This window comes from Salmo salar, chromosome 13 (assembly GCF_965601325.2).
Source record: "Salmo salar chromosome 13, fSalSal1, whole genome shotgun sequence".
NCBI classification, from domain to species: domain Eukaryota; kingdom Metazoa; phylum Chordata; class Actinopteri; order Salmoniformes; family Salmonidae; genus Salmo; species Salmo salar.
In genome coordinates, this window is record NC_138303.1 from 112,740,622 (window position 1) to 112,765,195 (window position 24,574).

Sequence of the window (24,574 nt, forward strand, 5' to 3'; positions counted from 1 at the left end):
GGAGAGGGGGAGGAGGGAGGTATAGTTGGAGAGGAGGAGGAGGGAGGTATAGTTGGAGAGGGGGAGGAGGGAGGTATAGTTGGAGAGGGGGAGAGGAGGGAGGTATAGTTGGAGAGGAGGAGGAGGGAGGTATAGTTGGAGAGGGGGAGGAGGGAGGTATAGTTGGAGAGGAGGAGGGAGGAGGTATAGTTGGAGAGGGGGAGGAGGGAGGTATAGTTGGAGAGGGGGTGGAGGGAGGAGGGAGGTATAGTTGGAGAGGGGGAGGAGGGAGGTATAGTTGGAGAGGAGGAGGAGGGAGGTATAGTTGGAGAGGGGGAGGAGGGAGGTATAGTTGGAGAGGAGGAGGAGGGAGGTATAGTTGGAGAGGGGGAGGGAGGAGGTATAGTTGGAGAGAGGAGGAGGGAGGAGGTATAGTTGGAGAGGAGGAGGAGGGAGGTATAGTTGGAGAGGGGGAGGAGGGAGGTATAGTTGGAGAGGGGGAGGAGGGAGGTATAGTTGGAGGGGGAGGAGGGAGGTATAGTTGGAGAGGAGGAGGAGGGGAGGTATAGTTGGAGAGGGGGAGGAGGGAGGTATAGTTGGAGAGGGGGAGGAGGGAGGTATAGTTGGAGAGGAGGAGGAGGGGAGGTATAGTTGGAGAGGGGGAGGAGGAGGGAGGTATAGTTGGAGGAGGAGGAGAGGAGGGAGAGGAGGAGGTATAGTTGGAGAGGAGGAGGAGGGAGGTATAGTTGGAGAGGAGGAGGAGGGAGGTATAGTTGGAGAGGAGGAGGAGGGAGGTATAGTTGGAGAGGAGGAGGAGGGAGGTATAGTTGGAGAGGAGGAGGAGGGAGGTATAGTTGGAGAGGAGGAGGAGGGAGGTATAGTTGGAGAGGAGGAGGAGGGAGGTATAGTTGGAGAGGAGGAGGAGGGAGGTATAGTTGGAGAGGAGGAGGAGGGAGGTATAGTTGGAGAGGAGGAGGAGGTATAGTTGGAGAGGAGGAGGAGGGAGGTATAGTTGGAGAGGAGGAGGAGGGAGGTAAGTTGGAGAGGAGGGGGAGGTATAGTTGGAGAGGAGGAGGAGGGAGGTATAGTTGGAGAGGGGGAGGAGGGAGGTATAGTTGGAGAGGGGGAGGAGGGAGGTATAGTTGGAGAGGAGGAGGAGGGAGGTATAGTTGGAGAGGAGGAGGAGGGAGGTATAGTTGGAGAGGGGGAGGAGGGAGGTATAGTTGGAGAGGGGGAGGAGGGAGGTATAGTTGGAGAGGAGGAGGAGGGAGGTATAGTTGGAGAGGAGGAGGAGGGAGGTATAGTTGGAGAGAGGGAGGAGGGAGGTATAGTTGGAGAGGAGGAGGAGGGAGGTATAGTTGGAGAGGAGGAGGAGGGAGGTATAGTTGGAGAGGGGAGGAGGGAGGTATAGTTGGAGAGGGGAGGAGGGAGGTATAGTTGGAGAGGGGGAGGAGGGAGGTATAGTTGGAGAGGGGGAGGAGGGAGGTATAGTTGGAGAGGAGGAGGAGGGAGGTATAGTTGGAGAGGGGGAGGAGGGAGGTATAGTTGGAGAGGGGAGGAGGAGGGAGGTATAGTTGGAGAGGGGGAGGAGGGAGGTATAGTTGGAGAGGAGGAGGAGGGAGGTATAGTTGGAGAGGGGGAGGAGGGAGGTATAGTTGGAGAGGGGGAGAGGAGGGAGGTATAGTTGGAGAGGAGGAGGAGGGAGGTATAGTTGGAGAGGGGGAGGAGGGAGGTATAGTTGGAGAGGAGGAGGAGGGAGGTATAGTTGGAGAGGAGGAGGAGGGAGGTATAGTTGGAGAGGGGAGGAGGGAGGTATAGTTGGAGAGGGGGAGGAGGGAGGTATAGTTGGAGAGGGGAGGAGGGAGGTATAGTTGGAGAGGGGAGGAGGGAGGTATAGTTGGAGAGGAGGAGGAGGGAGGTATAGTTGGAGAGGGGAGGAGGGAGGTATAGTTGAGAGGAGGAGGAGGGAGGTATAGTTGGAGAGGAGGAGGAGGGAGGTATAGTTGGAGAGGAGGAGGAGGGAGGTATAGTTGGAGAGGAGGAGGAGGGAGGTATAGTTGGAGAGGAGGAGGAGGGAGGTATAGTTGGAGAGGAGGAGGAGGGAGGTATAGTTGGAGAGGGGGAGGAGGGAGGTATAGTTGGAGAGGAGGAGGAGGGAGGTATAGTTGGAGAGGGGAGGAGGGAGGTATAGTTGGAGAGGAGGAGGAGGGAGGTATAGTTGGAGAGGAGGAGGAGGGAGGTATAGTTGGAGAGGGGGAGGAGGGAGGTATAGTTGGAGAGGAGGAGGAGGGAGGTATAGTTGGAGAGGAGGAGGAGGGAGGTATAGTTGGAGAGGGGGAGGAGGGAGGTATAGTTGGAGAGGGGGAGGAGGGAGGTATAGTTGGAGAGGAGGAGGAGGGAGGTATAGTTGGAGAGGGAGGAGGAGGGAGGTATAGTTGGAGAGGAGGAGGAGGGAGGTATAGTTGGAGAGGGGGAGGAGGGAGGTATAGTTGGAGAGGGAGGAGGAGGGAGGTATAGTTGGAGAGGGAGGAGGAGGGAGGTATAGTTGGAGAGGAGGAGGAGGGAGGTATAGTTGGAGAGGGGAGGAGGGAGGTATAGTTGGAGAGGAGGAGGAGGGAGGTATAGTTGGAGAGGGGAGGAGGGAGGTATAGTTGGAGAGGGGAGGAGGGAGGTATAGTTGGAGGTATAGTTGGAGAGGGGAGGAGGGAGGTATAGTTGGAGAGGGAGGAGGAGGGAGGTATAGTTGGAGAGGGGGAGGAGGGAGGTATAGTTGGAGAGGAGGAGGAGGGAGGTATAGTTGGAGAGGGGAGGAGGGAGGTATAGTTGGAGAGGGGAGGAGGGGGAGGTATAGTTGGAGAGGGGAGGAGGGAGGTATAGTTGGAGAGGGAGGTATAGTTGGAGAGGGGGAGGAGGGAGGTATAGTTGGAGAGGGAGGAGGAGGGAGGTATAGTTGGAGAGGGGAGGAGGAGGGAGGTATAGTTGGAGAGGGGGAGGAGGGAGGTATAGTTGGAGAGGGGGAGGAGGGAGGTATAGTTGGAGAGGGGGAGGAGGGAGGTATAGTTGGAGAGGAGGAGGAGGGAGGTATAGTTGGAGAGGGGGAGGAGGAGAGGTATAGTTGGAGAGGAGGAGGAGGGAGGTATAGTTGGAGAGGGGGAGGAGGGAGGTATAGTTGGAGAGAGGAGGAGGAGGGAGGTATAGTTGGAGAGGGGGAGGAGGGAGGTATAGTTGGAGAGGGGGGAGGAGGGAGGTATAGTTGGAGAGGAGGAGGAGGGAGGTATAGTTGGAGAGGGGAGGAGGGAGGTATAGTTGGAGAGGGGGAGGGGGGAGGTATAGTTGGAGAGGAGGAGGAGGGAGGTATAGTTGGAGAGGAGGAGGAGGAGGTATAGTTGGAGAGGGGGAGGAGGGGGAGGTATAGTTGGAGAGGAGGAGGAGGGAGGTATAGTTGGAGAGGGGGAGGAGGGAGGTATAGTTGGAGAGGAGGAGGAGGGAGGTATAGTTGGAGAGGGGGAGGAGGAGGGAGGTATAGTTGGAGAGGAGGAGGAGGGAGGTATAGTTGGAGAGGAGGAGGGGGAGGTATAGTTGGAGAGGAGGAGGAGGGAGGTATAGTTGGAGAGGGGGAGGAGGGAGGTATAGTTGGAGAGGAGGAGGGGGAGTATAGTTGGAGAGGAGGAGGAGGGAGGTATAGTTGGAGAGGGAGGAGGGAGGTATAGTTGAGGAGGAGGGAGGTATAGTTGGAGAGGAGGAGGAGGGAGGTATAGTTGGAGAGGAGGAGGAGGAGGTATAGTTGGAGAGGGGGAGGAGGGAGGTATAGTTGGAGAGGGGGGGAGGAGGGAGGTATAGTTGGAGAGGAGGAGGAGGGAGGAGGTATAGTTGGAGAGGGGGAGGGAGGAGGGAGGTATAGTTGGAGAGGGGGAGAGGAGGGAGGTATAGTTGGAGAGGAGGAGGAGGGAGGTATAGTTGGAGAGGAGAGGAGGGAGGTATAGTTGGAGAGGGGAGGAGGAGGTATAGTTGGAGAGGGGGAGGAGGGAGGTATAGTTGGAGAGGGGGAGGAGGGAGGTATAGTTGGAGAGGGGAGGAGGGAGGTATAGTTGGAGAGGGAGGAGGAGGGAGGTATAGTTGGAGAGGGGGAGAGGAGGGAGGTATAGTTGGAGAGAGGAGGAGGAGGGAGGTATAGTTGGAGAGAGGGAGGAGGAGGGAGGTATAGTTGGAGAGAGGGAGGAGGAGGGAGGTATAGTTGGAGAGAGGGAGGAGGAGGGAGGTATAGTTGGAGAGGAGGAGGAGGGAGGTATAGTTGGAGAGGGGGAGGAGGGAGGTATAGTTGGAGAGGGGGAGGAGGGAGGAGGTATAGTTGGAGAGAGGGAGGAGGAGGGAGGTATAGTTGGAGAGAGGGAGGAGGAGGGAGGTATAGTTGGAGAGAGGGAGGAGGAGGGAGGTATAGTTGGAGAGGAGGAGGAGGGAGGTATAGTTGGAGAGGGGGAGGAGGGAGGTATAGTTGGAGAGGGGGAGGAGGGAGGTATAGTTGGAGAGGGGGAGGAGGGAGGTATAGTTGGAGAGGAGGAGGAGGGGAGGTATAGTTGGAGAGGAGGAGGGAGGAGGTATAGTTGGAGAGGGGGAGGAGGGAGGTATAGTTGGAGAGAGGGAGGAGGAGGGAGGTATAGTTGGAGAGAGGAGGAGGAGGGAGGTATAGTTGGAGAGGAGGAGGAGGGAGGTATAGTTGGAGAGGGGGAGGAGGGAGGTATAGTTGGAGAGGGGGAGGAGGGAGGAGGTATAGTTGGAGAGGGGGAGGAGGGAGGAGGTATAGTTGGAGAGGAGGAGGAGGGAGGTATAGTTGGAGAGGGGGAGGAGGGAGGTATAGTTGGAGAGGGGGAGGAGGGAGGTATAGTTGGAGAGGAGGAGGAGGGGAGGTATAGTTGGAGAGGAGGAGGGAGGAGGTATAGTTGGAGAGGGGGAGGAGGGAGGTATAGTTGGAGAGGGGGAGGAGGGAGGTATAGTTGGAGAGGAGGAGGAGGGAGGTATAGTTGGAGAAGGGGAGGAAGTGGAGGTATAGTTGGAGAGGAGGAGGAGGGAGGTATAGTTGGAGAGGAGGAAGAGGAGGGAGGTATAGTTGGAGAAGGGGAGGAAGAGGAGGGAGGTATAGTGAATCTCACGGGATGTTGGAGAGATGGAGGGTGGCAGAGGGAGGGAAGATGTTCTGAAAGTTCTTGGATCCAGGCTTCTTGAAGCGGTGTAGCGGGGAGCCGCTGAAGTCTTTAGTGAGGCCCTGGTCTTCCTGTCCCTCCCTGGGCAGCTGGACCGTCTGGTGCTTAGAGATGGTCACTCTGATCACCTTACCGTGTAGCCGCTGGCCGTTCAGGTGGGACATAGCTGGGGGAGGAGAGGACAAGAGTCAGACACAGTACAGATTGATGGACATAAATAATTATAATAAAATAATAATATATTTGATTTGGCGGACACCTTTCAGGGCACTCAAGGACATCTGCCATTAACAGGGGGCCTACATAAAAGCCAGTGTAGTACATCATATCATTAAATCAACTGTAGTACATAATATCATTAAATCAACTGTAGTACATAATATCATTAAATCAACTGTATTACATAATATAATTAAATCAACTGTATTACATAATATAATTAAATCAACTGTATTACATAATATAATTAAATCAACTGTAGTACATAATATAATTAAATCAACTGTATTACATAATATCATTAAATCAACTGTAGTACATAATATCATTAAATCAACTGTATCAATCAAAAGTAACATTTGAAATGAAAGGACCAGAGGAAACGAACGGACCAGACGAAAGAGAATGGATAAAAGAGGAGGGAAGGGTTGAGGATAGGATATGGACCCGGTTTAGGGTTTAGGGTTAGGATATAGGGTTAGGATATAGGGTTAGGGTTTAGGGTAAGGGTTTAGGGTTAGGGTTTAGGGTGTAGGGTAAGGGTTTAGGGTGTAGGGTAAGGGTGTAGGGTAAGGGTTTAGGGTAAGGGTTTAGGGTTAGGATTTAGAGTTAGGGTGTAGGGTAAGGGTTTAGGGTAAGGGTAAGGGTTTAGGGTAAGGGTTTAGGGTAAGGGTTTAGGGTTAGGGTTTAGAGTTAGGGTGTAGGGTAAGGGTTTAGGGTAAGGGTTTAGGGTAAGGGTTTAGGGTAAGGGTTTAGGGTTAGGGTTTAGGGTAAGGGTTTAGGGTGTAGGGTAAGGGTTTAGGGTAAGGGTTTAGGGTAAGGGTTTAGGGTGTAGGGTTAGGGTGTAGGGTAAGGGTTTAGGGTAAGGGTTTAGGGTAAGGGTTTAGGGTAAGGGTTTAGGGTTAGGGTTTAGGGTTAGGGTTTAGGGTTTAGGGTCAGGGTTTAGGGTCAGGGTTTAGGGTTTAGGGTCAGGGTTTAGGGTGTAGGGTTTAGGGTAAGGGTTTAGGGTGTAGGGTAAGGGTTTAGGGTAAGGGTTTAGGGTTAGGGTTTAGGGTCAGGGTTTAGGGTCAGGGTTTAGGTTTAGGGTTTAGGGTCAGGGTTTAGGGTTTAGGGTCAGGGTTTAGGGTCAGGGTTTAGGGTGTAGGGTTAGGGTGTAGGGTAAGGGTTTAGGGTTAGGGTTTAGGGTTTAGGGTCAGGGTTTAGGGTCAGGGTTTAGGGTAAGGGTTTAGGGTGTAGGGTTAGGGTGTAGGGTAAGGGTTTAGGGTTAGGGTTTAGGGTTTAGGGTCAGGGTTTAGGGTCAGGGTGTAGGGTAAGGGTTTAGGGTAAGGGTTTAGGGTAAGGGTTTAGGGTGTAGGGTAAGGGTTTAGGGTAAGGGTTTAGGGTAAGGGTTTAGGGTCAGGGTTTAGGGTCAGGGTTTAGGGTCAGGGTTTAGGGTCAGGGTTTAGGGTGTAGGGTAAGGGTTTAGGGTAAGGGTTTAGGGTAAGGGTTTAGGGTTAGGGTTTAGGGTCAGGGTTTAGGGTGTAGGGTTAGGGTGTAGGGTAAGGGTTTAGGGTAAGGGTTTAGGGTAAAGGTAAGGGTAAAGGGTTGGGGGACACACAGTGATACTGAGAATGCATAGGGGGGTGAATGAGATGACTGTGTCTATATGTGTAGGTTCATTCCAGCCTGGGTGCAGAGCAACTGAAGACCCAGGCACCCATTGTGGAGAGGCAGAATGTGAGGGAGACAAGGAGACCAGCAGAGGAGGAGCAGAGGGAGCGGGAAGGGGGCATAGGCTTGAAGAAGGTCAGAGAGGTTGGTGGTTGTCAGGTTGTGGAGGACTTTGTAAGTAAGGAGGAGTGTCTTCAAGTTTATACAGGATCGCACAGGGAGCCAGGGCTTGGTGTGATGTTTTCGCTTGATCTGGTGCGGGTGAGGATTCTGGCAGCAGAGTTCTGGACCAGTTGAAGTATGTTGGAGAGTTTGGTGGCGATACCCGTGAGGAGAGTGTTGTAATAGTCCAAACAGGAAGTGACCAGGTCACGGATCAGGATGCTGGAGTGTGACAGTGAGGGGCGGAGCCTGGAGATATTGCAGAGGTGAAAGAATGCTGTCCTGGTGATGGTTTTTATGTGGGGTTGAATGAGAAGGAATGGTCCAGGATGACACAAGGCTTTTTGACTTGTGTTGACAGAGGGACCGGGAAACCATTTATGGTAATGCTGAGGTTGTGCTGTTTGGAGAGAGTGGATTTGGAGACGAAGAGCATGACCTCTGTCTTGCTGCTGTTAAGTTTGAGGAGGTTCATGCTCATCCAGCTCCGGATGTCTTGAAGGCAGCTGATGAGGTAGGTGGGAGCGGTGGGTTTGGTGGAGAGGTAGAGCTGGGTATCATCAGCATCGCAGTGGAAGTGAACTATATGATGAAGAGGAGTGATCCCTGGGTGAACACTCTGTGAGACAGCCGCACACCCTGATCTGTGATTTTTCAGTAGAACAAACTGTTGGCAGTCAGTGAGGTAGGAGGTAAAAACCAGGAGAGTGCAACACCCGTGACACCAACACCAGCCAGACGTGAGGAGTGGATGGCAGATGGTATGGAAGGCTGTACTGAGGAGGAGGATGGATAGTAGCCCTGAGTCCGCTGCATCTCATAAAGATGCTCTTACGAAGGTTCTAACGATTAACTTATCCTTAAGGTGCTTTTAGGAAACCGGGCCCTGGGCTGTTTCAGTGCTGTGTAGAGGAGGTCATTGGTGATTTTAGAGCTGTGTTTGGAGCAGAAACAGGACTGTAATGGTTCATGAAGGTTATTGGAGTTGCGATGGTGTTTTAGTTGAGGGCCACAACCCACTCCAGTATTTCAGAGAGGAAGGGAAGGATTGAGATGGACTGAAGTTGTTCAGGTCATCGGGGTCAGCATTCAGCTTTTTGAGGGTAAACTGCAACCATCTTGAGAGCGTTATTAGGGTAAACTGCAGCGATCTTGAGAGCTTTTTGAGGGTAAACTGCAGCGATCTTGAGAGTTTTATGAGGGTAAACTTCAGCGATCTTGAGAGCTTTATGAGGGTAAACTTCAGCGATCTTGAGAGCTTTATGAGGGTAAACTTCAGCGATCTTGAGAGCTTTATGAGGGTAAACTTCAACGATCTTGAGAGGTTTATGAGGGTAAACTGCTGCCATCTAGAGAGCTTTATGAGGGTAAACTTCAGCGATCTTGAGAGCTTTAGTGGGGTAAACTGCAGCGATCTTGAGAGTGGAGGATACGATGCCAGTGGTGAGGGAGGAGTTGATTATGCCAGTGAGGAGGGGAGAGATGGCAGGCTTTGACAAGGCTGGTGGGCAGGGGGTCAAGGGTTCTGCAGAGAAGTTGTCAGGAGGTTGAAGTAGGAGGTTCACTGTGGAGAACAGTGGCTTGTCCAGGGGCTGGCCCAGGGTGGCTACGGCCCCCCGTGAAATCTGATTAGCCACGATAGTGCCCCCCCCCCCCCCAGAAATTCTGAGATCTGATCTGTCGTATCTGAATACAGTGCCTTGCAAAAGTATTCATCCCCCTTGGCGTTTTTCCTATTTTGTTGCATTACAACCTGTAATTTAAATGGACTGTTAATTGGATTTAATGTAATGGATAAACACAATATAGTCCAAATTGGTGAAGTGAAATGAAAAAAATTACTTGTTTCAAAAAATTCTCTCTAAAAAAAAACAGAAAAGTGGTGTGTTCATATGTTTTCACCCCCTTCGCCATGAAGCCCCTAAATAAGATCTGGTGCAACCAATTACCTTCAGAAGTCACATAATTAGTTAAATAAAGTCCACCTGTGTGCAATCTAAGTGTCACATGATCTGTCACATAATCTCAGTATATATACACCTGTTCTGAAAGGCCCCAGAGTCTGCAACACCACTAAGCAAGGGGCACCACCAAGCAAGCTGCACCATGAAGACCAAGGATCTCTCCAAACAGGTCAGGGACAAAGTTGTGGAGAAGTACAGATCAGGGTTGGGTTATAAAACAATATCAGAAACTTTGAACATCCCACAAAGCACCATTAAATCCATTATTAAAAATTGGAAAGAATATGGCACCACAACAAACCTGCCAAGAGAGGGCCGCCCACCAAAACTCACGGACCAGGCAAGGAGGGCATTAATCAGAGAGGCAACAAAGAGACCAAAGATAACCCTGAAGGAGCTGCAAAGCTCCACAGTGGAGATTGGAGTATCTGTCCATAGGACCACTTTAAGCCGTACACTCCACAGAACTGGGCTTTACGGAAGAGTGGCCAGAAAAACGCAATTTTTTAAAGAAAAAAATAAGCAAACACATTTGGTGTTCGCTAAAAGGCATGTGGGAGACTCCCCAAAAATATGGAAGAAGATACTCTGGTCAGATGAGACTAAAATTTAGCTTTTTGGCCATCAAGGAAAACGTTATGTCTGGCGCAATCCCAACACCTCTCATCACCCCGAGAATACCATCCCCACAGTGAAGCATAGTGGTGGCAGCATCATGCTGTGGGGATGTTTTTCATCGGCAGGGACTGGGAAACTGGTCAGAATTGAAGGAATGATGGATGGCGCTAAATGCAGGGACAGAGGTTCACCTTCCAGCAGGACAATGACCATAAGCATACTGCTAAAGAAACATGTGAGTGGTTTAAGGGGAAACATTTAAATGTCTTGGAATGGCCTAGTCAAAGCCCAGACCTCAATCCAATTGAGAATCTGTGGTATGACTTAAAGATTGCTGTACACCAGCGGAACCCATCCAACTTGAAGGAGCTGAAGCAGTTTTGCCTTGAAGAATGGGCAAATATCCCAGTGGCTAGATGTGCCAAGCTTATAGAGACATATCCCAAGAGACTTGCAGCTGTAATTGCTGCAAAAGGTGACTCTACAAAGTAATGACTTTGGGGGGGGGGGGGGGGGTTGGGGAGGGGGTGAATAGTTATATCAGTATTAAAACAGTAGGATCTGTTCTCAGTATTAAAACAGTAGGATCTGTTCTCTCAGTATTAAAACAGTAGGATCTGTTCTCAGTATTAAAACAGTAGGATCTGTTCTCAGTATTAAAACAGTAGGATCTGTTCTCTCAGTATTAAAACAGTAGGATCTGTTCTCAGTATTAAAACAGTAGGATCTGTTCTCAGTATTAAAACAGTAGGATCTGTTCTCTCAGTATTAAAACAGTAGGATCTGTTCTCAGTATTAAAACAGTAGGATCTGTTCTCAGTATTAAAACAGTAGGATCTGTTCTCTCAGTATTAAAACAGTAGGATCTGTTCTCTCAGTATTAAAACAGTAGGATCTGTTCTCTCAGTATTAAAACAGTAGGATCTGTTCTCAGTATTAAAACAGTAGGATCTGTTCTCTCAGTATTAAAACAGTAGGATCTGTTCTCAGTATTAAAACAGTAGGATCTGTTCTCAGTATTAAAACAGTAGGATCTGTTCTCAGTATTAAAACAGTAGGATCTGTTCTCAGTATTAAAACAGTAGGATCTGTTCTCTCAGTATTAAAACAGTAGGATCTGTTCTCAGTATTAAAACAGTAGGATCTGTTCTCAGTATTAAAACAGTAGGATCTGTTCTCTCAGTATTAAAACAGTGGGATCTGTTCTGTTCTCTCACCAAGCTGTGCCTGAGTAGCGTCGGCCATCTGGATTAAGGCGTTCTCTTTCTTGTTGAACAGAATTTTGACCCGATGTACATCACCGTACACCCCTAGAGAGAGAGAGAGAAGGGATAGAGGGAAGGGATGGAAAGAGAGAGTGGGGGGCAGGGAAGGGATAGAACGAGAGAGAGGGGAGGGAAGAGAGAAAGAGAGAGTGGGGAGGGAAGGGAGAAAGAGACAAGGGATAGAGGGAAGGGATGGAAAGAGAGTGGGGAGGGAAGAGAGAAAGAGAGAGAGGGAGGGAAGAGAGAAAGAGAGAGTGGGGAGGGAAGAGAGAAAGAGAGAGTGGGGTGGGAAGAGAGAAAGAGAGAGTGGGGAGGGAAGAGAGAAAGAGAGAGTGGGAGGGAAGAGAGAAAGAGAGAGTGGGGAGGGAAGAGAGAAAGAGAGAGGGAGGGAAGAGAGAAAGAGAGAGGGAGGGAAGAGAGAAAGAGAGAGTGGGAGGGAGGGAAGAGAGAAAGAGAGAGGGAGGGAAGAGAGAAAGAGAGAGGGAGGGAAGAGAGAAAGAGAGAGGGAGGGAAGAGAGAAAGAGAGAGTGGGGAGGGAAGAGAGAAAGAGAGAGGGAGGGAAGAGAGAAAGAGAGAGGGAGGGAAGAGAGAAAGAGAGAGTGGGAGGGAGGGAAGAGAGAAAGAGAGAGTGGGGAGGGAAGGGAGAAAGAGAGAGAGGGAGGAAAGAGAGAAAGAGAGAGAGGGAGGGAAGAGAGAAAGAGAGAAGGGATAGAGGGAAGGGATGGAAAGAGAGAGTGGGAGGGAGGGAAGGGAGAAAGAGAGAGTGGGGAGGGAAGAGAGAAAGAGAGAGTGGGAGGGAGGGAAGAGAGAAAGAGAGAGGGAGGGAAGAGAGAAAGAGAGAGGGAGGGAAGAGAGAAAGAGAGAGTGGGGAGGGAAGAGAGAAAGAGAGAGTGGGGAGGGAAGAGAGAAAGAGAGAGTGGGAGGGAAGAGAGAAAGAGAGAGGGGGGAGGGAAGAGAGAAAGAGAGAGTGGGAGGGAAGAGAGAAAGAGAGAAGGGATAGAGGGAAGGGATGGAAAGAGAGTGGGGAGGGAAGAGAGAAAGAGAGAGAGGGAGGGAAGAGAGAAAGAGAGAGTGGGGAGGGAAGAGAGAAAGAGAGAGTGGGGAGGGAAGGGATGGAAAGAGAGAGTGGGGAGGGACAGAAGAGTGTGAAGTACATACATTATTTCAATAAAATTCAAAAGGGGCTTTATTGGCATGGGAAGGGGCTTTATTGGCATGGGAAGGGGCTTTATTGGCATGGGAAACATATGTTTACATTGCCAAAGCAAGATTATTTCCTTTCATTGTATAATGCTGAGAGTTACGGGGAGATAGAAGGATAGAGGGGTGTGGGTTGACGAATAGATATCAGTATCTAAACAGAGAGGACAGGAAGTATACTTATCAGCCAATCACAGTTAGCATAAAAGTCACAGTAACCATGGTAGCCACACACACAAAGCTATGCAGTGAATGACAACCAAACCCATTACTAAATGGCCTTACCAAATAGGATGAACAGTCCATGTGGTGATATGCTCTGCAGGGAGAAGAAAGAGGAAGTCAGACAACTGGTCAAGTGAAGGTAATACTGATGCGGTGGTGTGGTGATACAGATACCAACCAAGCATGTACCTTCCCTTTCCCTTGCATCATCATCATCACACACAGCCAGCCAGCTGCGGCCCAGCCAGCAACCAGCGGCCCAGCCAGCAACCAGCGGCCCAGCCAGCAACCAGCGGCCCAGCCAGCCAGCAGCGGCCCAGCCAGCCAGCAGCGGCCCAGCCAGCAACCAGCGGCCCAGCCAGCAACCAGCGGCCCAGCCAGCAACCAGCGGCCCAGCCAGCCAGCAGCGGCCCAGCCAGCAACCAGCGGCCCAGCCAGCAACCAGCGGCCCAGCCAGCAACCAGCGGCCCAGCCAGCAACCAGCGGCCCAGCCAGCAACCAGCGGCCCAGCCAGCCAGCAGCGGCCCAGCCAGCCAGCAGCGGCCCAGCCAGCAACCAGCGGCCCAGCCAGCAACCAGCGGCCCAGCCAGCAACCAGCGGCCCAGCCAGCCAGCAGCGGCCCAGCCAGCAACCAGCGGCCCAGCCAGCAACCAGCGGCCCAGCCAGCCAGCAGCGGCCCAGCCAGCAACCAGCGGCCCAGCCAGCAACCAGCGGCCCAGCCAGCCAGCAGCGGCCCAGCCAGCAACCAGCGGCCCAGCCAGCAACCAGCGGCCCAGCCAGCAACCAGCGGCCCAGCCAGCAACCAGCGGCCCAGCCAGCCAGCAGCGGCCCAGCCAGCAACCAGCGGCCCAGCCAGCAACCAGCGGCCCAGCCAGCCAGCAGCGGCCCAGCCAGCAACCAGCGGCCCAGCCAGCAACCAACGGCCCAGCCAGCCAGCAGCGGCCCAGCCAGCAACCAGCGGCCCAGCCAGCCAGCAGCGGCCCAGCCAGCAACCAGCGGCCCAGCCAGCAACCAGCGGCCCAGCCAGCCAGCAGCGGCCCAGCTAGCCAGCAGCGGCCCAGCTAGCCAGCAGCGGCCCAGCCAGCAACCAGCGGCCCAGCCAGCAACCAACGGCCCAGCCAGCCAGCAGCGGCCCAGCCAGCAACCAGCGGCCCAGCCAGCAACCAGCGGCTCAGCCAGCCAGCAGCGGCCCAGCCAGCCAGCCAGCAGCGGCCCAGCCAGCCAGCCAGCAGTGGCCCAGCCCTAATGCTGCTTATCTAGATGGAGAATCAGAAAAGACCCAGCTATTCACTACTACCCAGTCCCAAATCCCACCTTATTACCTATGTAGTGGGCCCTGGTGAAAAGTAGTGCACTACATAGGTAATAGGGTGGGATTTGGGACACAGCCCAGGTCGTGTCTTGTGACATCAACTGCTGCTGATATTGATAGAGAGAGCAACTACTAACGTGAAACTCTTTAATGACTGCAGCCCAGCAGAGAAGCCAACATGATATTGACCAATAAGCAGCCCTATACGCACCATTAGATTCTAACATCAGCTTCTATCTGTTCATACGTCATATCCCTTCTCACCAGGTCAGTAACATTTAGTTATCTGGAAAGTAACATTTAGTTATCTGGAAAGTAACATTTAGTTATCTGGAAAGAAACATTTAGTTATCTGGAAAGTATCACTTCTCACCAGGTCAGTAACATTTAGTTATCTGGAAAGTAACATTTAGTTATCTGGAAAGTTTGGTACTTTATGTCTGTTTTGGGTGGGTTGGTATGTGGCATGTTCTGAGAGTTTTGCAGGGGTAGCCTGGTCCCAGATAAGTCAACATTCATTGTAATGCCAAATGTTTAGCTTGACATTGAGCAATGGCGTTGGCAAGAGCACAACAATAAAGAGGAGTTGAGGGTTTCACTTACATCAGGGTTGAGGTTGGAGACAAGGAGAACGGCGTGAACAGCGACAGGGGCCATGCCGTGTAGGGTCATCCGTCCCGAAACTGAGCCTGGCATGGCGAGGGGTCCCAGAGCGCCGGTCATCGTGTGCATGGACAGACCTGGGGGCACGCACGATAGCAGGTCAAAGGGCGGGCCTACTAGAGGAGGGAGGAGGGCCCAGGGTCAGTAGGAGGAGAGAGAAGAGAGGGGAGGAGAGGGGAGGGCCAAGGGTCAGTAGGAGGAAGGAGGAGATGGGAGGGCCCAGGGTCAGTAGGAGGAGGGAGGAGAGGGGAGGGCCCAGGGTCAGTAGGAGGAGGGAGGAGAGGGGAGGGCCCAGGGTCAGTAGTAGGAGGGAGGAGAGGGGAGGGCCCAGGGTCAGTAGGAGGAGGGAGGAGAGGGGAGGGCCCAGGGTCAGTAGGAGGAGTGGAGGAGAGGGAGGAGGGAGGGCCCAGGGTCAGTAGGAGGAGGGAGGAGAGGGGAGGGCCCAGGGTCAGTAGGAGGAGGGAGGAGAGGGGAGGGCCCAGGGTCAGTAGGAGGAGGGAGGAGAGGGGAGGGCCCAGGGTCAGTAGGAGGAGTGGAGGAGAGGGAGGAGGGAGGGCCCAGGGTCAGTAGGAGGAGGGAGGAGAGGGGAGGGCCCAGGGTCAGTAGGAGGAAGGAGGAGATGGGAGGGCCCAGGGTCAGTAGGAGGAGGGAGGAGAGGGGAGGGCCCAGGGTCAGTAGGAGGAGGGAGGAGAGGGGAGGGCCCAGGGTCAGTAGGAGGAGGGAGGAGAGGGCCCAGGGTCAGTAGGAGGAGGGAGGAGAGGGGAGGGCCCAGGGTCAGTAGGAGGAGGGAGGAGAGGGGAGGGCCCAGGGTCAGTAGTAGGAGTGAGGAGAGGGGAGGGCCCAGGGTCAGTAGGAGGAGGGAGGAGAGGGGAGGGCCCAGGGTCAGTAGGAGGAGTGAGGAGAGGGGAGGGCCCAGGGTCAGTAGGAGGAGGGAGGAGAGGGGAGGGCCCAGGGTCAGTAGGAGGAGTGGAGGAGAGGGAGGAGGGAGGGCCCAGGGTCAGTAGGAGGAGGGAGGAGAGGGGAGGGCCCAGGGTCAGTAGGAGGAGGGAGGAGAGGGGAGGGCCCAGGGTCAGTAGGAGGAGTGGAGGAGAGGGAGGAGGGAGGGCCCAGGGTCAGTAGGAGGAGGGAGGAGAGGGGAGGGCCCAGGGTCAGTAGGAGGAGGGAGGAGAGGGGAGGGCCCAGGGTCAGTAGGAGGAGGGAGGAGATGGGAGGGCCCAGGGTCAGTAGGAGGAAGGAGGAGAGGGGAGGGCCCAGGGTCAGTAGGAGGAGGGAGGAGAGGGGAGGAGGGAGGGGAAAGAGGAGATGGGCCCAGGGCCATTAGGAGGTGGGAGAAGAGAGGGAAGGGGTCACAGGGTCAGTAGGAGAATGGAGGAGAGGGGAGGAGGGAGGGCCCAGGGTCAGTAGGGGGAGTGGAGGAGAGGGGGGAAGGGGACTGTGTCCCAAATGGCACCCTATATAGTGCATTTGGGACTCAGTCGGAGAGTGGGATGATGATGATGATGATGATGATGATGGTTGAGATTATGAACTCATAAAAATAGAAACACTAAAACATGATTCCCCAGGGTGATACCCGAGGGTGTACCTACCTATATAGGGGGTATGGGGCTAGAGGAGGGTGATACCTACCTATATAGGGGGTATGGGGCTAGAGGAGGGTGATACCTACCTATATAGGGGGTATGGGGCTAGAGGAGGGTGATACCTACCTATATAGGGGGTATGGGGCTAGAGGAGGGTGGTACCTACCTATATAGGGGGTATGGGGCTAGAGGAGGGTGATACCTACCTATATAGGGGGTATGGGGCTAGAGGAGGGTGGTACCTACCTATATAGGGGGTATGGGGCTAGAGGAGGGTGGTACCTACCTATATAGGGGGTATGGGGCTAGAGGAGGGTGGTACCTACCTATATAGGGGGTATGGGGCTAGAGGAGGGTGGTACCTACCTATATAGGGGGTATGGGGCTAGAGGAGGGTGATACCTACCTATATAGGGGGTATGGGGCTAGAGGAGGGTGATACCTACCTATATAGGGGGTATGGGGCTAGAGGAGGGTGGTACCTACCTATATAGGGGGTATGGGGCTAGAGGAGGGTGGTACCTACCTATATAGGGGGTATGGGGCTAGAGGAGGGTGATACCTACCTATATAGGGGGTATGGGGCTGGAGGAGGGTGGTACCTACCTATATAGGGGGTATGGGGCTAGAGGAGGGTGTACCTACCTATATAGGGGGTATGGGGCTGGAGGAGGGTGGTACCTACCTATATAGGGGGTATGGGGCTAGAGGAGGGTGGTACCTACCTATATAGGGGGTATGGGGCTAGAGGAGGGTGTACCTACCTATATAGGGGGTATGGGGCTAGAGGAGGGTGATACCTACCTATATAGGGGGTATGGGGCTGGAGGAGGGTGATACCTACCTATATAGGGGGTATGGGGCTAGAGGAGGGTGATACCTACCTATATAGGGGGTATGGGGCTAGAGGAGGGTGGTACCTACCTATATAGGGGGTATGGGGCTAGAGGAGGGTGGTACCTACCTATATAGGGGGTATGGGGCTAGAGGAGGGTGGTACCTACCTATATAGGGGGTATGGGGCTAGAGGAGGGTGATACCTACCTATATAGGGGGTATGGGGCTAGAGGAGGGTGGTACCTACCTATATAGGGGGTATGGGGCTAGAGGAGGGTGATACCTACCTATATAGGGGGTATGGGGCTAGAGGAGGGTGATACCTACCTATATAGGGGGTATGGGGCTAGAGGAGGGTGGTACCTACCTATATAGGGGGTATGGGGCTAGAGGAGGGTGGTACCTACCTATATAGGGGGTATGGGGCTGGAGGAGGGTGGTACCTACCTATATAGGGGGTATGGGGCTGGAGGAGGGTGGTACCTACCTATATAGGGGGTATGGGGCTAGAGGAGGGTGGTACCTACCTATATAGGGGGTATGGGGCTAGAGGAGGGTGATACCTACCTATATAGGGGGTATGGGGCTAGAGGAGGGTGGTACCTACCTATATAGGGGGTATGGGGCTAGAGGAGGGTGATACCTACCTATATAGGGGGTATGGGGCTAGAGGAGGGTGATACCTACCTATATAGGGGGTATGGGGCTAGAGGAGGGTGGTACCTACCTATATAGGGGGTATGGGGCTAGAGGAGGGTGATACCTACCTATATAGGGGGTATGGGGCTAGAGGAGGGTGGTACCTACCTATATAGGGGGTATGGGGCTAGAGGAGGGTGGTACCTACCTATATAGGGGGTATGGGGCTAGAGGAGGGTGATACCTACCTATATAGGGGGTATGGGGCTAGAGGAGGGTGGTACCTACCTATATAGGGGGTATGGGGCTAGAGGAGGGTGATACCTACCTATATAGGGGGTATGGGGCTGGAGGAGGGTGGTACCTACCTATATAGGGGGTATGGGGCTAGAGGAGGGTGGTACCTACCTATATAGGGGGTATGGGGCTAGAGGAGGGTGGTACCTACCTATATAGGGGGTATGGGGCTGGAGGAGGGTGGTACCTACCTATATAGGGGGTATGGGGCTAGAGGAGGGTGGTACCTACCTATATAGGGGGTATGGGGCTAGAGGAGGGTGGTACCTACCTATATAGGGGGTATGGGGCTGGAGGAGGGTGATAGTGGGGTGGTACCTACCTATATAGGGGGTATGGGGCTGGAGGAGGGTGATAGTGGGGTGGTACCTACCTATATAGGGGGTATGGGGCTAGAGGAGGGTGATACCTACCTATATAGGGGGTATGGGGCTAGAGGAGGGTGATACCTACCTATATAGGGGGTATGGGGCTAGAGGAGGGTGATACCTACCTATATAGGGGGTATGGGGCTAGAGGAGGGTGATACCTACCTATATAGGGGGTATGGGGCTGGAGGAGGGTGGTACCTACCTATATAGGGGGTATGGGGCTAGAGGAGGGTGGTACCTACCTATATAGGGGGTATGGGGCTAGAGGAGGGTGGTACCTACCTATATAGGGGGTATGGGGCTGGAGGAGGGTGGTACCTACCTATATAGGGGGTATGGGGCTAGAGGAGGGTGGTACCTACCTATATAGGGGGTATGGGGCTAGAGGAGGGTGGTACCTACCTATATAGGGGGTATGGGGCTGGAGGAGGGTGATAGTGGGGTGGTACCTACCTATATAGGGGGTATGGGGCTGGAGGAGGGTGATAGTGGGGTGGTACCTACCTATATAGGGGGTATGGGGCTAGAGGAGGGTGATACCTACCTATATAGGGGGTATGGGGCTAGAGGAGGGTGATACCTACCTATATAGGGGGTATGGGGCTAGAGGAGGGTGATACCTACCTATATAGGCGGTATGGGGCTAGAGGAGGGTGATACCTACCTATATAGGGGGTATGGGGCTAGAGGAGGGTGGACCTACCTATATAGGGGGTATGGGGCTGGAGGAGGGTGGTACCTACCTATATAGGGGGTATGGGGCTAGAGGAGGGTGATACCTACCTATATAGGGGGTATGGGGCTGGAGGAGGGTGGTACCTACCTATATAGGGGGTATGGGGCTGGAGGAGGGTGATACCTACCTATATAGGGGGTATGGGGCTAGAGGAGGGTGGTACCTACCTATATAGGGGGTATGGGGCTAGAGGAGGGTGATACCTACCTATATAGGGGGTATGGGGCTAGAGGAGGGTGGTACCTACCTATATAGGGGGTATGGGGCTAGAGGAGGGTGATAGTGGGGTGGTACCTACCTATATAGGGGGTATGGGGCTGGAGGAGGGTGATAGTGGGGTGGTACCTACCTATATAGGGGGTATGGGGCTAGAGGAGGGTGATACCTACCTATATAGGGGGTATGGGGCTAGAGGAGGGTGGTACCTACCTATATAGGGGGTATGGGGCTAGAGGAGGGTGGTACCTACCTATATAGGGGGTATGGGGCTGGAGGAGGGTGATAGTGGGGTGGTACCTACCTATATAGGGGGTATGGGGCTGGAGGAGGGTGATAGTGGGGTGGTACCTACCTATATAGGGGGTATGGGGCTAGAGGAGGGTGATACCTACGTATATAGGGGGTATGGGGCTAGAGGAGGGTGATACCTACCTATATAGGGGGTATGGGGCTAGAGGAGGGTGATACCTACCTATATAGGGGGTATGGGGCTAGAGGAGGGTGATACCTACCTATATAGGGGGTATGGGGCTAGAGGAGGGTGATACCTACCTATATAGGGGGTATGGGGCTAGAGGAGGGTGATACCTACCTATATAGGGGGTATGGGGCTAGAGGAGGGTGATACCTACCTATATAGGCGGTATGGGGCTAGAGGAGGGTGATACCTACCTATATAGGGGGTATGGGGCTAGAGGAGGGTGATAGTGTGGTGTACCTACCTATATAGGGGGTATGGGGCTAGAGGAGGGTGGACCTACCTATATAGGGGGTATGGGGCTAGAGGAGGGTGATACCTACCTATATAGGGGGTATGGGGCTAGAGGAGGGTGGTACCTACCTATATAGGGGGTATGGGGCTAGAGGAGGGTGATACCTACCTATATAGGGGGTATGGGGCTGGAGGAGGGTGATACCTACCTATATAGGGGGTATGGGGCTAGAGGAGGGTGGTACCTACCTATATAGGGGGTATGGGGCTAGAGGAGGGTGATACCTACCTATATAGGGGGTATGGGGCTAGAGGAGGGTGGTACCTACCTATATAGGGGGTATGGGGCTAGAGGAGGGTGATAGTGGGGTGTACCTACCTATATAGGGGGTATGGGGCTAGAGGAGGGTGATAGTGGGGTGGTACCTACCTATATAGGGGGTATGGGGCTAGAGGAGGGTGATAGTGGGGTGGTACCTACCTATATAGGGGGTATGGGGCTGGAGGAGGGTGATAGTGGGGTGGTACCTACCTATATAGGGGGTATGGGGCTAGAGGAGGGTGATACCTACCTATATAGGGGGTATGGGGCTGGAGGAGGGTGGACCTACCTATATAGGGGGTATGGGGCTAGAGGAGGGTGGTACCTACCTATATAGGGGGTATGGGGCTAGAGGAGGGTGTACCTACCTATATAGGGGGTATGGGGCTAGAGGAGGGTGGTACCTACCTATATAGGGGGTATGGGGCTAGAGGAGGGTGATACCTACCTATATAGGGGGTATGGGGCTAGAGGAGGGTGATACCTACCTATATAGGGGGTATGGGGCTAGAGGAGGGTGATACCTACCTATATAGGGGGTATGGGGCTAGAGGAGGGTGATACCTACCTATATAGGGGGTATGGGGCTAGAGGAGGGTGGTACCTACCTATATAGGGGGTATGGGGCTAGAGGAGGGTGGTACCTACCTATATAGGGGGTATGGGGCTAGAGGAGGGTGGTACCTACCTATATAGGGGGTATGGGGCTGGAGGAGGGTGGTACCTACCTATATAGGGGGTATGGGGCTAGAGGAGGGTGATACCTACCTATATAGGGGGTATGGGGCTAGAGGAGGGTGGTACCTACCTATATAGGGGGTATGGGGCTAGAGGAGGGTGATACCTACCTATATAGGGGGTATGGGGCTAGAGGAGGGTGATAGTGGGGTGTACCTACCTATATAGGGGGTATGGGGCTAGAGGAGGGTGATAGTGGGGTGGTACCTACCTATATAGGGGGTATGGGGCTGGAGGAGGGTGATAGTGGGGTGGTACCTACCTATATAGGGGGTATGGGGCTAGAGGAGGGTGATACCTACCTATATAGGGGGTATGGGGCTAGAGGAGGGTGATACCTACCTATATAGGGGGTATGGGGCTGGAGGAGGGTGGTACCTACCTATATAGGGGGTATGGGGCTAGAGGAGGGTGATACCTACCTATATAGGGGGTATGGGGCTAGAGGAGGGTGATAGTGGGGTGTACCTACCTATATAGGGGGTATGGGGCTAGAGGAGGGTGATAGTGGGGTGGTACCTACCTATATAGGGGGTATGGGGCTGGAGGAGGGTGATAGTGGGGTGGTACCTACCTATATAGGGGGTATGGGGCTAGAGGAGGGTGATAGTGGGGTGGACCTATCTATATAGGGGGTATGGGGCTGGAGGAGGGTGGTACCTACCTATATAGGGGGTATGGGGCTAGAGGAGGGTGGACCTACCTATATAGGGGGTATGGGGCAGGAGGAGGTTGGACCTACCTATATAGGGGGTATGGGGCTAGAGGAGGGTGATACCTACCTATATAGGGGGTATGGGGCTGGAGGAGGGTGATAGTGGGGTGGTACCTACCTATATAGGGGGTATGGGGCTAGAGGAGGGTGGTACCTACCTATATAGGGGGTATGGGGCTAGAGGAGGGTGGTACCTACCTATATAGGGGGTATGGGGCTGGAGGAGGGTGATAGTGGGGTGGTACCTACCTATATAGGGGGTATGGGGCTAGAGGAGGGTGATACCTACCTATATAGGGGGTATGGGGCTAGAGGAGGGTGGTACCTACCTATATAGGGGGTATGGGGCTGGAGGAGGGTGATACCTACCTATATAGGGGGTATGGGGCTAGAGGAGGGTGGTACCTACCTATATAGGGGGTATGGGGCTAGAGGAGGGTGATAGTGGGGTGGTACCTACCTATATAGGGGGTATGGGGCTGGAGGAGGGTGATAGTGGGGTGGTACCTACCTATATAGGGGGTATGGGGCTGGAGGAGGGTGGTACCTACCTATATAGGGGGTATGGGGCTAGAGGAGGGTGATACCTACCTATATAGGGGGTATGGGGCTGGAGGAGGGTGATAGTGGGGTGGTACCTACCTATATAGGGGGTATGGGGCTAGAGGAGGGTGATACCTACCTATATAGGGGGTATGGGGCTAGAGGAGGGTGGTACCTACCTATATAGGGGGTATGGGGCTGGAGGAGGGTGATACCTACCTATATAGGGGGTATGGGGCTAGAGGAGGGTGGTACCTACCTATATAGGGGGTATGGGGCTAGAGGAGGGTGATAGTGGGGTGGTACCTACCTATATAGGGGGTATGGGGCTGGAGGAGGGTGATAGTGGGGTGGTACCTACCTATATAGGGGGTATGGGGCTAGAGGAGGGTGATACCTACCTATATAGGGGGTATGGGGCTGGAGGAGGGTGATACCTACCTATATAGGGGGTATGGGGCTAGAGGAGGGTGGTACCTACCTATATAGGGGGTATGGGGCTAGAGGAGGGTGGTACCTACCTATATAGGGGGTATGGGGCTGGAGGAGGGTGGTACCTACCTATATAGGGGGTATGGGGCTGGAAGAGGGTGGACCTACCTATATAGGGGGTATGGGGCTAGAGGAGGGTGGTACCTAACTATATAGGGGGTATGGGGCTAGAGGAGGGTGGTACCTACCTATATAGGGGGTATGGGGCTAGAGGAGGGTGGTACCTACCTATATAGGGGGTATGGGGCTAGAGGAGGGTGATACCTACCTATATAGGGGGTATGGGGCTAGAGGAGGGTGATACCTACCTATATAGGGGGTATGGGGCTAGAGGAGGGTGGTACCTACCTATATAGGGGGTATGGGGCTAGAGGAGGGTGGTACCTACCTATATAGGGGGTATGGGGCTGGAGGAGGGTGATAGTGGGGTGTACCTACCTATATAGGGGGTATGGGGCTAGAGGAGGGTGGTACCTACCTATATAGGGGGTATGGGGCTAGAGGAGGGTGGTACCTACCTATATAGGGGGTATGGGGCTAGAGGAGGGTGGTACCTACCTATATAGGGGGTATGGGGCTAGAGGAGGGTGGTACCTACCTATATAGGGGGTATGGGGCTGGAGGAGGGTGGTACCTACCTATATAGGGAGTATGGGGCTAGAGGAGGGTGGTACCTACCTATATAGGGGGTATGGGGCTGGAGGAGGGTGGTACCTACCTATATAGGGGGTATGGGGCTAGAGGAGGGTGATACCTACCTATATAGGGGGTATGGGGCTAGAGGAGGGTGGTACCTACCTATATAGGGGGTATGGGGCTGGAGGAGGGTGATACCTACCTATATAGGGGGTATGGGGCTAGAGGAGGGTGATACCTACCTATATAGGGGGTATGGGGCTAGAGGAGGGTGATACCTACCTATATAGGGGGTATGGGGCTAGAGGAGGGTGGTACCTACCTATATAGGGGGTATGGGGCTAGAGGAGGGTGGTACCTACCTATATAGGGGGTATGGGGCTAGAGGAGGGTGGTACCTACCTATATAGGGGGTATGGGGCTGGAGGAGGGTGATAGTGGGGTGTACCTACCTATATAGGGGGTATGGGGCTAGAGGAGGGTGATACCTACCTATATAGGGGGTATGGGGCTAGAGGAGGGTGATACCTACCTATATAGGGGGTATGGGGCTAGAGGAGGGTGGTACCTACCTATATAGGGGGTATGGGGCTGGAGGAGGGTGATACCTACCTATATAGGGGGTATGGGGCTGGAGGAGGGTGATAGTGGGGTGGTACCTACCTATATAGGGGGTATGGGGCTAGAGGAGGGTGATACCTACCTATATAGGGGGTATGGGGCTAGAGGAGGGTGGTACCTACCTATATAGGGGGTATGGGGCCAGAGGAGGGTGATAGTGGGGTGTACCTACCTATATAGGGGGTATGGGGCTGGAGGAGGGTGGTACCTACCTATATAGGGGGTATGGGGCTGGAGGAGGGTGGTACCTACCTATATAGGGGGTATGGGGCTAGAGGAGGGTGGTACCTACCTATATAGGGGGTATGGGGCCAGAGGAGGGTGATAGTGGGGTGTACCTACCTATATAGGGGGTATGGGGCTGGAGGAGGGTGGTACCTACCTATATAGGGGGTATGGGGCTAGAGGAGGGTGGTACCTACCTATATAGGGGGTATGGGGCTGGAGGAGGGTGGACCTACCTATATAGGGGGTATGGGGCTAGAGGAGGGTGATACCTACCTATATAGGGGGTATGGGGCTAGAGGAGGGTGTACCTACCTATATAGGGGGTATGGGGCTAGAGGAGGGTGGTACCTACCTATATAGGGGGTATGGGGCTAGAGGAGGGTGGTACCTACCTATATAGGGGGTATGGGGCTAGAGGAGGGTGGTACCT

At 53.7% G+C, this 24,574-nt stretch overlaps 1 protein-coding gene across 4 annotated transcripts in view; it reads right to left on the reverse strand.

The window, feature by feature from the left end:
* LOC106594274 (polypyrimidine tract-binding protein 3) overlaps window positions 1–24,574 on the reverse strand; it is a 189,298-nt gene that overhangs the window by 29,882 nt on the left and 134,842 nt on the right. For 2 of the 4 annotated variants that reach the window (XM_082960603.1, XM_082960606.1), the window contains exons 9-12: window positions 14,396–14,571; window positions 12,541–12,574; window positions 11,008–11,100; window positions 5,127–5,343 (exon numbers count right to left, since the gene is read on the reverse strand). In XM_082960603.1, the coding sequence (XP_082816729.1) occupies window positions 5,127–5,343; window positions 11,008–11,100; window positions 12,541–12,574; window positions 14,396–14,571 (520 nt within the window). Of the gene's footprint in view, window positions 1–5,122; window positions 5,344–11,007; window positions 11,101–12,540; window positions 12,575–14,395; window positions 14,572–24,574 lie in introns of those variants that run through there. The other 2 variants (XM_082960604.1, XM_082960605.1) reach the window with 2 other exon arrangements.